The sequence below is a fragment of the Ictidomys tridecemlineatus genome, chromosome 2 (assembly GCF_052094955.1).
Source record: "Ictidomys tridecemlineatus isolate mIctTri1 chromosome 2, mIctTri1.hap1, whole genome shotgun sequence".
Classification (NCBI taxonomy): domain Eukaryota; kingdom Metazoa; phylum Chordata; class Mammalia; order Rodentia; family Sciuridae; genus Ictidomys; species Ictidomys tridecemlineatus.
Window position 1 is genome coordinate 184,943,068 of NC_135478.1, and position 12,906 is coordinate 184,955,973.

Consider the following 12,906-nt stretch of genomic DNA (forward strand, 5'->3'; position numbering starts at 1 on the left):
TTAGTTGGCAATAGTAGGAGACCTAGAGATATAATGATCTCATCTTTTGAATTTTAATGAAGGATGTAAACTCATTTCTTGTTAGACTATGTACTTATCCATCATAGTATTTATGATAGTTATAATTTATTAACAGTATTATCTGCTGAACATCTGTTTTTTTTCCACTAGACTCTGCATTCCGAAAGGAGAAAGATCATGTCTGTGTTAATCAGCACTGTATCTGGTATATTGCAATCATGACAATAACAATAATGTGTTAACTTACTGAGTGCTCATTATTTGTCAGGCCCTGTGTTAAGTATTTCATATATATTACTATCAACCCCATCTAGTTCTATTTATTGGTCTAATAAGTATGCAAACTTATAAAAAAATCAAAATATCCTGTACTTATACAGAGAAAAACAAAAGACCCTTTTGCCAAACATAATGAGGCCCAGAGTGAGAAGGGCCAGTAAAGGTCAGCTACTTCATATAAATGGTGAACCCAGGGATCAGAGAGGTATAGTCACTCAAAGCAACAGAGGATTGTCAAGAATATGGATATCTCTGATTATAAATGTAATGCAATTGAGTGAGTATAGGGCATCTGAAAAGAGATGCAATTAGTCACTCTGAAAATTATGCAGATTTCTCATGTGGAATTATACTTTACCACTTAGATACTCAGTTAACAAACATTCAATGGCTACTTCCTTTCACCATTTTTTTATGAGGTGACAGGCATACCAAGACAAAGCAGAATTGTGGAAAGGGACATGAATATAAACGAGAGTGTCATTAAGGTGTGGCTAGTGTAAAAGGGACAGAGAGGGTGAAAGAAGTAGTTTCTTCAGACTTGGATAGAATCATTTGCTTTAGTGGAGCTGTCCATAGTGGGGAAAATATTCCTAAAGACAATCCCTTTAATGTAAAAATGTTGAATATACCTTGGGTATTAATTCAAAATTACTTTGCCAATGCCTAGGAGAAATCACATTTCTTGACAACAGTTAAAAAGATCACTTTGGCTGCTATTTTTCCTCTCTGGACACATTAGCCATAGATAGATGAGATCATTCATTTATTCATTCAACAACTATTTATTGGATGTTTATTATGTGTCAAATAATCCGTCAAAGACCAGGATCCAAGAGTGATGAACTTTAAAGCTTGGTCATTAGTTTATGCAATAAAATTTAAGAGAATTTTGAATTTTGATCTTTCAAATGAGGGAGACAAATTTTGAAATGTTAAGACTATCTCACCAGCTTCTTAAGAAATGTAAAATTAAAGAGATTTTTTTAAAGTATCAAATAGGCAAAGAAGTCAGTGGATAAGCAGTTTTTATTTGAGCAAGTTCCTCAATATATTAAAACTCTGATCAGTAAGAAATGGCTCTGGTATCACAGTAACTGTCATGTATGCCAATAACTAAGTGTTCTGCCTCTGTAGAGAGGCTGAGCCAAGTGGAGATCTTGAGAACTGAGCTCAGCTCTTGCAGTTTAAAAGCAGTAAGCCGTCAATAGTGAACCAAAACTAATGGGTTCCAGTAACTTCTCTTATATACAATCCACATCAAATGGTTTATTTTAACTTTCGGCCCCAGATTCAAAATATGTTAAGGCACCTTCTTCTTCATCTTGTAGGATGCAGGAAATGTCTCTATTTACCTTCCTTACCTTTTGCAAGCAGACTTTATCTGTGATCCCTTTCAATAACTTTATGATCTTGAACTTGACCCCCACCTTGTTAGAAGATGATGCTTATGAATTAAACATAGCATTCTAAAAGAACTCTTTTATTTTCTACAGAGAAATGAATTCCTTTGACAATTATTCGGGTTCTTCCTCCTTCCTGCAGGGGCTCACGAAGGTTTCCTAGGCTCTTTTACCATCATCTTGGCTACACTCTGATTTCATGACCTCTGAGTTAATTCTTCTTTCCTTCCTATTAATAAGTGTAAGCAGGCCGACTTCAAACGGACTGCAATAGGTCACGAGGTTTAATAGGCACAGAGATAATCATCTAAATTACATTTTTAGGCCTGATGGGGTAGACAGACTGAGAGGGTAACTTTACCAAGCATTCGCTGTTAATCAGCGAGGCTGGTGGGTCTGGAGAGCATAGCTGCTTTTGCTTTGCTCCCTGAGGGCTGGGTCATACTGACTGATTAGCAAAGGCAGCTGCATTAACTTTCTTCTCCCACAAAGTGTGTCAGATCCCGAAAGGACATGAAAGTCAAATGTGGCCACAGCTCAAACACCAGACGCACTCTTTTCATCTCTGGGGAATTATCTGCCCTCTACTTGTAGATCATGATCCTCAGCACAACAGTTGTTGCTCATTTTCACGATCTGTTAACACTTAGGAATTTTTACATTAAAGAACTTTCTCTTACATTGATTTCTTGTAGCATCTAGGAAAAATGCCCTCGCCTATTGTTTATTTATTTTTTTTATTGTTCCGTGATTCTTTGCTTTGAAAGGAATAAGAAACATGGGCTTACTCTAAAGATAAAAGGAACCAAAATAACTTTACCTCTTAAAACTCAAAGATAAACATCCTTTGGGAACTGGCAGAGGGAATATCATCAGGAGTTGTTTTTACAATCCAGACTCATACAATTTGGTTACATATTTCAGCTTATTATCAAAGAAAACAGCAGCCTTTAACCTGATACAGTGGGATGTTAGGATGTATGTTAAACTGAAAGTCTAAAAAGAATGAACTGGAATCATTCGAAATTAATCAACATGTCTCATGTAAATGAATATAATTCAATAACACTTCATAACTTACAAAAAAGGCTTTTACACCCATTATCATTTCATTCTTCACAACAAACCAGTGAAATAGGCTGGAGAAAGCATTATCTTTATTTTATATATCATAAGAATTTTCTGATAAATGACATGATCAGTGTCACTGATGTGTTGAATAATAAAACCAGTGCATAAATCCAGGCCTTTGGATGCCACACCCAATCCAGTAACATAATTGAATAACATTTTGCAAAATGTGATCTTGTGGTGAAATGCACTAGTAGCTCTTTTTTTTTGTAAGTTATTTATTCAAAGAGGCCCTAATGGCAGAGTTTATAGGTAAACTGTGTTTTCTCAGATTAGCATTCTAAAGTGAATGGAATCAGATATACTGAAATGATTCAATAAGAAGGAGGTGGATTTGTTAAAATAGCCACATACATTATAATGTTTCTAAAGTCTTGGGTAATTTATGTTGCCAAAATAATCATTGAAATAATTTGTTGGGATGTTATATAAGCAAATCATTAATGCCTTTGACCATTCTAGAAAACTCAAGACAAAACTTGGAAAAATATCTCTGTTGTTCAGAAGCACTTGTAGGAAAAACAAGATAATGTTGAGAAAATGAATAGAAACACATTTGTCCTATAAAAAATACAAGAGTGGAAGTCAGGTACAGAAAGCACCACTAAAAGTTTTAATCATATTTCATTTCAGTAACAAATACCTAATAAAATCAACTTATCCTGGTCACAGTTTTGGGATCTATGGTCTATTGACCATATAACTTTAGGTCTATGGCAGGACATTGTGGCTCCAGTATATGCTGGTACAAAACAGCCTACCACATGGCCAGGGATGAAACAGGAAAAGGAAGAGACCAGGTTCCCACAATCCCCTTCAAAGGTACACCCTCAATGACCTAAAAATTCCCAGCAGGCCCCACCTCTTAAAGGTCCCACCATCTCCCAATAGTGCCAAGATGGTAACCAAGCCTTCCTTAAACACATGGGCCTTTGGGGGACACTTCAAATCCAAATTTAGAAAAGGTGTTTATTTTGTTCTCTGGGGGAAAAAATATCTCCTTGATGACATTTCCTAGAAACTAGTTTTTTTCATATACAAAGATGGGACCTTCTGTAAGGTAAACAAATACCTTTTCCTATCATTCATGTAAATGGAATACAGAAGAACTGCCTTGAAAAGAAAATGATCTTGAGGTGCATAACCCTAAAAATAGGAGTTTTTCATATGAAAAAAAAAAGGCATCATAAGCTCAGGGATAGAAAAAGCAGATGGTTCTCAAAGTGCAGTTCCTGGACCAGAGACATCAACATCAGCATCCCCTGGACACTTGCTAGACTTGTAAACTCCGGAGTCCCACCCCAGCCTCCAAAGCCACAGCCTACAATTGAGGCCAGCAATATGTTCTGCAAGACTTCCAGGGGATTTCAATGCATGTTCAAGTTTGAGAATCACTTGGATAAAGAAAAACACTGACAGGAAAGGAAGGAAAGACTGAAGAAAGCCAAGTAGAGCAAGGGCTGCCCTCATCAGAACAGTCCTGTGTGAGACAATGCAAGAAGGTTTAGAAGAGAAATGATTGGGTTATGAGGGCCTTAACTCAATAAATGAATGAACCCCTTAATGAGATTAACTGAGTCATAACTGAAAGTGGGAAGCGTGTGGCTAGAGGAGGTGGGTCACTGGGGGCGTGAACTTTTGGATATATATTTGGTATCTGGCGAGTGGTGTCTTTTTGTTTTCTGATCATTATGTGTGTTACTTCCCTCCACCATACTCTTCTGCCATATTGTTCTTCCTCACCTTGGGCCCTGAGTATGGAACCAGCTTTCTATAGACTGAGACCATGAGCCCCCAAATAAACTTTTCCTCCTCTAAAATTGTTCTGGTCAGGTCTTTTAGTAACAGTAGCCAAAAAACTGACTAAGATATCCCTGATGTTCAACAGCAGGGGCTGAGCCTGTGGGATCTAGTGAAGGGAGTCTGCCCAGTGTCAGCAGTCATGAGAGTGGCATGCAGCCTGACAGTTGCCGTGATGTGATGTGGTGACATGGTGGCCCCTTCTGTTTCCTTTGAGTCCTACTTACTTCCAGGTTCTTTAGCCTTCCTTCAATATCTCCATTCTTGGGCCTTGTTTTGAATAACTTCCCTTTCTGCTTCTGTTAGCCAAAATTAATTTCTATTTCCTGCACAAAAGAGTTTTTAGTAATAAAGTAGATGTAACGGAAGGCTGTGGGAAGTGGGGCTCAAGTAATGTCTGACAGAACAGATGTGTGTGGGAACGAAGGTGGGTCATCTAAGTAAAAGTGATTTACGTAAAATTGGAGCAATAAGTGGAATATATGAGCAGAGTTGAAACTGGAGGAAAGTATTTCATGAACCATTTTTAGACTTAAAGTTCTAAGACTGGGAAAGATGAACCCAATGTGGAACCTGTCATTGTTTCCCATTACCTTTTTGTTTATTTATTTTTGGTAATTTATTCTTCTCCATATCTAGCCACAAGATTTATGAGGGGATTGACTTCTTACAAGTTTTAGGAGATCACTGGATTAAATTTAAAAAAAAAAACAGTTGATAGTTAGACAGAAAATCCAATCAAAGACAGGTTTTGTGAAAATTTTGCAAAAGCTTCTAGGAATGCGATGTGAGGTTATGAAGTTCAGTGTGGCCACAGCCATGTACAGATGTGTGAGAGGACCCACATCTGCCTAATGGGCTCCCACATGAAGTCTGAGGAAAAAGTAACAACTAGAATGCATAGCCATGGGCTGGAGAAGAAGCATTAATTTAAGCAATGATGCAAACAGCCTTGAGCTAGAAATATCTCAGAACCTCTTCAGTTACATCAGTTAGTAAATCCTTTTTGTTTCAAAAGCCAATTCAAATTGAGGTTTTTAAACATTAGCAATGTCAGTTGTTCTAACCATTTCAGTGTTTTTCCTCATCTCCCATCCTTACACACACACACACACACACACACACATCAAATTTATCATTACCAATAAGAGTAAGTTGGGTGATATGTGAAGACAACTACTAATAGCCTCTGAGTTGAATCTTACCATAGAATTTTATTTCTTTGCCTTGCAGAGTGCTCCTTCTAAAAAGTCAGTTACTGATACGTAATCCTTGGGAGAACTTTCATTAAAATCCAAAATCTGGGCTTCTTTTGAAGAATCAGGAGCGCTAACAATAAACCAATATTTGAAAATGGCAACAGTTATCTTGACAGAATAGTTGGTTTTTGAAGAAGGCATGTGCCACTGTCTTTACCACTCCCTATTGCCTCATGCTTAACCTAATTCTGTCATTTTTACTGACTACCTCTGAAAGATTGGTGTTTGTCACACTCTGTTGTTAGTAAGGTCTGTTGCAGGTCTTTATAAAGAAAAAAACTGTTCTTCTTAAATCAGGTACCAACACACATTTGGAAGAATAATCATACACTGTACATAAATAAGTTTATGAGAATTTATTGGGGGCAGAACATGATTTGATTATGAAAATACCCATAACTCTGAAAAACATTTTGCTTCATTTGTCTTCTGAAGTAAAAAATCTACTGTAGTTTAAGAGCATCTCATTTTATAACAATCAATATCATGAGATTTAAAATCAGACAGACTTGGATTTAAATCCCAAGTCTGCCCCTTGTTTTCTATAATGCTTTTACCCACCATATGTGGATATCATGTACATTAAATTGACAAGATGCAGCTAGTATGTATACATAAGTGTTAATTATGATAGACTATCTACTGTGTGAGGTTATTCCAATCATGTTTTGATTAAGGAGGCTCAACTTGTAAGGTAAATAAATAAGAAATAATTTTATTTTTTCCAATAATTGTCATTAGGCTTCTGCATTGACCAACTTCACTCCTTTTTAATGGGTCTGACTCCCTTAATGATTTTGAATTCTTGTATCATTATGTGTTAGCCCATTTTCACTTAAACCTTAATCTCCTGTTGGAGCCAATGCTCTCTCCAGGATAGATTAGAATTGTTTCTCCTACAGCTTATGATGGGTAGAGAGGTTTAATTCTAAGAGAGCTTTTGTAACTCTTGGCCCCTGGTGTATATACAGCTTCCTCCAGTTATTCAAGCATAATAGACCAAAGTGGTGCTGTGAAGCAATCTGGCAGGTATAGTGAAGGTCCCACATTTCTTGGCCTTTAACTGGGGATCTCAAATCTGAGACCAGAAGTCAGAGAGAGACTAATCCAGAGAAAAATTCAAGATGAATGAGGCTCCACCACCAGCTTAGGAGGTAGAGGGACCATGTGGCAAGTAATCCAGGCAGCCTGAGGATCTAAGGATAGCCTTGTCTGACAGCTCACAAGGAACGGGGAACTCAGTCCCACAGCTGGAGGAGACAGTTCAGCAACCACCAGCACAAGCTTGGGAGTGGATTCTTCCTCATCAGCTCCAGGCAAGATCTCAGCCTGGCCAGCCTTGTGACTTTTTGAGCCCCGAGCAAAGAACTCGGTCACACTGCCCCTGGATTCCTGAGTTATCAAATTTGTGAACCAGTAATTGTTTTAAACTTCAAAGTGGTGAATAGAATCTGTCCCCTCCCATCTTTTCTAAACTTACTTTTCTCTACTTGGGGCAGGAGGAAGAAGAGGAAAAGAGAAATCTCATTTTGGGGGTTCATCACTGTTTGTTGTGGTCGTAACTTATGCTTGGTGTGGATGGGGGGGGTGGCCTCAAATAAACACTGCTGATCAGGCAGTTGCCTGGAGCACTAAGTCTCAGGTTATTTCTCCAACAGATTCTGATTTAGATCCTCAGGTGCTCCTTTGTCCCATCCTGGGCCCCTGATCATTCTGAATGCAGAACCCAGCTTCTTCTGCCTTCTACAGCTTCCCCTCAGGGATCTGAGACTTGGAGCAGATATTCCTCCAGGTTCTATAACTCAAGGCTGACCCTTGCTCCTTAGCCTGATGACCCTCAAGAACAGAAATGTCTCAGCAAGCTCTTTCTCCCACTCTGGTAGTTGAAGCCCAATTCACAAGCTCTAGAATTAGGCAGGTATTCAACCAGATAACCGAGCAACTTTCTCTCCCTCTTGAAATCAACTCCCAACATCACAGGTGTCTACCTAATAAAGGAGAAATACTGGCCCACTCTCTCTTGCCCCAGGGAAGCAAAGAAGAGGTGGTAGCTTTTCTTCATGATCAATATTTTCCAAAGGTCACCCCTCTTATCTCTTTGTCTCCTCATAGCTCTCTGGCTGCTGAGTACGTCAAAATCTGAGGTTCAGAAGGAGGACATTTTCCTACTGATATATGGAGAATTTGGAAACTTCACATTATTTGGTCAACTTCAAGGACAGGAATGCAACCAACTATTTCGCTACAAAAGTAAAGATGCAATTATTTAACAATTTTTGAAAGGATGTCTTATTCATGTAACTGACTTAAAGAATAATAACTTTAAAAAACAGGACAAGTCTGTAATTTTGCATTAAATTAAATAAAACATAAATGGTCTGGACAGTATCATTTAATTTTAAAATATTCATCAAACTTAAAGAATAATAACTTTAAAAAACAGGACATGTCTGTAATTTTGCATTAAATTAAATAAAACATAAATGGTCTGGACAGTATCATTTAATTTTAAAATATTCATCAAGAACCTTTCAGTACTGTCCTAAATAACAGTGATCAAAGACCTAGGTTTCATCCTGGAGAAACATGTGTGTGTGTGTGTGTGTGTGTGTGTGTGTGTGTGTATGTGTGTGTGTGTGTGTGTATGCATAAGCATGAGAGAGTAAAAGAAAGAGATGGAGAATGAGGTAGCAGAGGCACAGAGAGTAAGCTGCATGAACAGTGTTAGTGTTTGAACAAAGATGCCCACAATTATTTCACCATCTTGAACAATACTGAGCTAAGGGAGTGGAATATATGATGTTTAAAAATAGAATTTGGATGAGGTTGTGAAAACTTCTTTCAGTAAAAATAAGGTAAGTTCATTTTAAAAATACCTTCAAACAAATCATTTTAAGATTTATAACGTGTTATCTCCAATTCGTTCTTGGTATAATGAATCCATGTACTTCTGTTATATTTTTTAAAAAGCATATATATATATATATATATATATATATATATATATACACCAAACAAAAACTTTTGACCAAGTCAGAAACCCTCTTTGATCTTTCACAAGTCAAGATCTCACTGAAAATTGACCAATAACTCTCCATTTGCAGATCTCCAGAGCAGTTTTGGAAAATCTGAGTTTTCCAAATCAGAAAGGTAAATAATACATTTTTTTTCTTTTTTTGAATGTGAAATTTAAAATTTATAACATTTTTTATTGTCCTTGATAAAAAGAGAAATCTTTATTCTGTTGGTCTGCAAAAGCAACTTTTGAAGTTCAATATATTTATCAACATACTCATTAGGGGCATTTTTTTCCCTACAGTTTTGGAGAGAGTTTGAAAACCAATACCAGTATGGTTTAGATATTCATAATTGTTTACACATGTTTCAGTAAGAAAATATATTTGGGGGGGTTGGCACTTTACTTTTAGGATTTGGGACAGCTGGAAATTATTATCATTGTGGTTAAAAATGTTCTAACTGGATAATGGTGTTAAAAAGAATAGAACATTCTGGAATGCTTCCTCCTAACATGGAACACATATCATTTTATTAAATTGAGTTACTTAAGTATAGATTGACTGATGTCTAGCCAGTTACACATGAAGGTGTCTAAAGAAATAGGTTCTTAGAAGAAACACAGCATAGAAAATGACTGTGACTTAATATTATTAATAATATTGTGCTGTTACACAAAGAATACCCCATTTAGAGACTAGATAGTTAATGTTTCATGTACTGCAGTGACAGCTTCTAATTAAATCTTTAGGAAATAGGACATCCTTTCCAATCATGATATAGCGTATCCAATACCTTGGAGAAATGTAAAAATTCTGGTCATATTTGCTTTTCAAAAAAAAAAAAAGATGATTAATAAGGGATTCTGTGGCTCTCAGAACCTGTTTCTTCTAAGCAGCTAGACTATGTTAAGAGCCAAGAGGAAGCAAGGTTCAAAGGAAATTCATCTAATATTTGTGCTCTGGTTATAAAAGGGGTGAGTGCTTGTCCACTGGCGGCATGTGGCCAGTTGGCAGGAGGGCGGTGTGCCAGAACAAGGGGTTACTGTGATCACAGACGGACTTAGCACGGGAAGGAGGATGCCAGAGTCCCAGGCAGTGCAGGCTATTTTGGGGACTTTACAATAATTGTTAGTTTTTCATACAGTTCCAATATTGACATAGAGAAATACATTTATTTAGTTCTTAACAAAAATGCAAGCCTATAAACAGTACCCAAACTTGATGCAATAATTATCTCTTGTGCGTTGTTGTCATAACCTAATAATGTGCCTCTTATTTGTTGATCAGCTACTGAAAATCTTCGGATTACCAAAGTAGGTCTTATCCTTGGAGACATTACTCAAAGAAGATTATTAAGTAATGCTTTATCATTGCCTGCAAATATACTGCATTCCTTTTATCAAAAGCATTTATCATCTATATATTGTGTGATATCAAGAATCTGCCACTAAGACTTAACAAATAAGTGCACAGAATATCCAGGTATATATTCTATAGAAGAACTCTTTAATCAAAAAGGAGTAGTCAGCAAATTTGCAATCCATCCTCATTTTATAAATTTAGAAATAATGTTTCTTCATTTGTGACTTTATTAAGGATATGATGCAGGCTCAGAAAACCCAGAAAACATCTATATCTGGATTCAGTAGCTCTTCTAAGTAAGATTTGACTACAAACTTCCAGGAGGCTTAATGCTGTACCCATGAGTTTTCATCTTACTCTGCTACTGACCAGCTATGAATTGGCAACTTATTATGAATGGACTATGTCAAGTCATTGAGATTTACTTATATGCAGGATAAGGTGTTATACATCACTGATTCCAAAGTTTAGTGTGACATTGGATCAAAGATTCAAACAGCCTATGACAGCACTGCTGGCCACAGAGGTACTGGTCAGTCCTTTAGCTAAGAGAGATATGCCCACTACTGGATTCCCTTCTCTGCACTCATCTGTCCATTAACAGTTTTGGCCATACTCATCCTCCATGCATAAGCCCTGCAGGGCTCTGGCATGCTTTCCCCCTTTCTCATACCCCACCATACTGTTTAATATTATCATATATTAACCTAATCTCATATGTAAATTTTCTTCAATAGAAAAATAATCAACAACAAGTTTCAAATACTAACCTTCAAATTAATTTTTTGGGCCAAAGCCCTTTGCAAAACATTTATTTATTCTAGCAATCTTGTTTTTTAATGTCATGTAGTAGCCAGGAGAATAACTTCTAAATAGCAGAGTTCTAAAATCAGACTACATGGGTTCAAAATGGGCTCTGCTCCCTACAAGTTATGTGACTTTGGCAAGTTCTCTCTGCCTTTGTTTCTCTCTCTGTGAAATGAAAAGTATTAAACTATTAAACACTTTATTTAAGTAAATAATTGACTTAATAAATAGAATGCAATTAGAATAGGACCTAGCATATAATAAGCCCTACGTAAATATTAAATTTTGCATTGTAAATGTTCTCTAAGGGGATAAATCTCTAATCTGTGAAGATACATTAACATTTTGGAAATGACTGAAAATCATTCAGAACAAATTCTGATTTTAAAAAAATAGGGAAGAGTTGAGCAGTTTTGGTTGAGATTACGATGTGAATGTATAGAATGAGACTTATTCCCTGATTGAGCTTATTATTATGTATAAATAAGTTTATAGACTTTTGAAATGACAGCTTTCAAAATAATAGTACTTATTTTAGAGATTATACATAAAATAAATTCAAATTACATTAAGACATTCCTTGTGCCTAACAAAATACAGACTAACACCTTTACCCTTTGTTACTTCTTTATATAGACGGCACAGAGGACATTGACCTCCTCACCCCTGGTGGAGTCTATCAGGTTTTATGGTTTTAGCAAAGAAATTCTTCTGTTATTTTGATGATTCTCAAATTCTTAGTCTCTCAGCTGAGATTGCTAATAAGATGACATATAAAATTAACCACACAAATGTCAAGGTTCAAAGACATGTTCAAGGCAAAACTTGAGCTCAGTTCTGGTGTTTGTTTATTTTAAAAATAACATTCACTTCAAAATTTACTGTGCAATTTAGCACAGATAGCTTATTCTACAAAGCCCTTCATATTTTTACATCTAATTAACTCTAAATTTTAATATAAATAAGTTGGAAATTTCCAATACGTTTGCTAGACTTCAGTAGGGGGAAAAAGATCTATCTTCTAAACTTTATCTTTGTATCAATCTGAATATGTATTTTATTTCTCTATCTTACTTAAAATGTATACTTAGATTTATGAGCTCTTTACATTTCCAGGCAGTGTTCCAAGATCTTCTCAATATTAACTCAATTTTTCCTGTAAACCCCTCTCTAAGGTCAATCTTATTCCTGTCCCCATATGACTGATAAGAAGCTTGCCCAAGGTTTTCAACAAAGGAGTTGTGACTCAAATTCAGAAAGCACAAATAGAATTTTGATCCAAGTATCTGAGTGAGATTGTTTTACTTCTTACACCTTTAAGCCTTTGAAACCCAGGTCTCTTAACTTCACCAGGAATTTAGTTTTAAAATATCATTTCAGGTCAAGAATCCCACGTGCCATCTTTCTTTGCTAAATCATTACACCTAGAAGACTTTCCTCAAGTATGGAGACTGTGCAGACAATTGAGTGTGTCCGTGCCACATTGCTGGAGAAGGATGCCTGGCAAATGGGAGGGCAAATGGGGAGAGAGCCTGTTCTACTCTGAAGGGAGAAGAGTTTTAAACTGTCTTTTTTAGAGAAGGAAAAACCAAGGTGGGGGGAAGTTGGAAATTAGCAAGATTTTCAAAAGAAGTTAAGTATGCTAGGCAGTAAAGTCTCCAACTTGTCTTCAGAGAACAGGTCAAGCCAGCCTGTAGTTCTGTGGTTGTGGTGGCTGAAGCCATCTGTGAGGAATCTCCACTCCCTGTTCTTGTCCCTACAACACATGCCAATGGAAAGAAATGTCACAGTCAAATGCATCTGGAAACTTTCTCAGCATTACCTAAT

The 12,906-nt window shown here is 36.6% G+C and overlaps 1 protein-coding gene across 7 annotated transcripts in view; it reads right to left on the minus strand.

Moving 5' to 3' along the window:
- Positions 1 to 12,906, minus strand: part of Cped1 (cadherin like and PC-esterase domain containing 1) — a 250,834-nt gene that overhangs the window by 94,882 nt on the left and 143,046 nt on the right. The window contains exon 16 of one of the 7 annotated variants that reach the window (XM_078040311.1): positions 10,063 to 12,835. The exons of the other annotated variants lie outside the window; for them this stretch is intronic. Within the exon in view, the coding sequence (XP_077896437.1) occupies positions 12,761 to 12,835 (75 nt within the window). The 3' untranslated portion in view covers positions 10,063 to 12,760. Of the gene's footprint in view, positions 1 to 10,062; positions 12,836 to 12,906 lie in introns of those variants that run through there. 7 annotated transcript variants of the gene reach the window in all.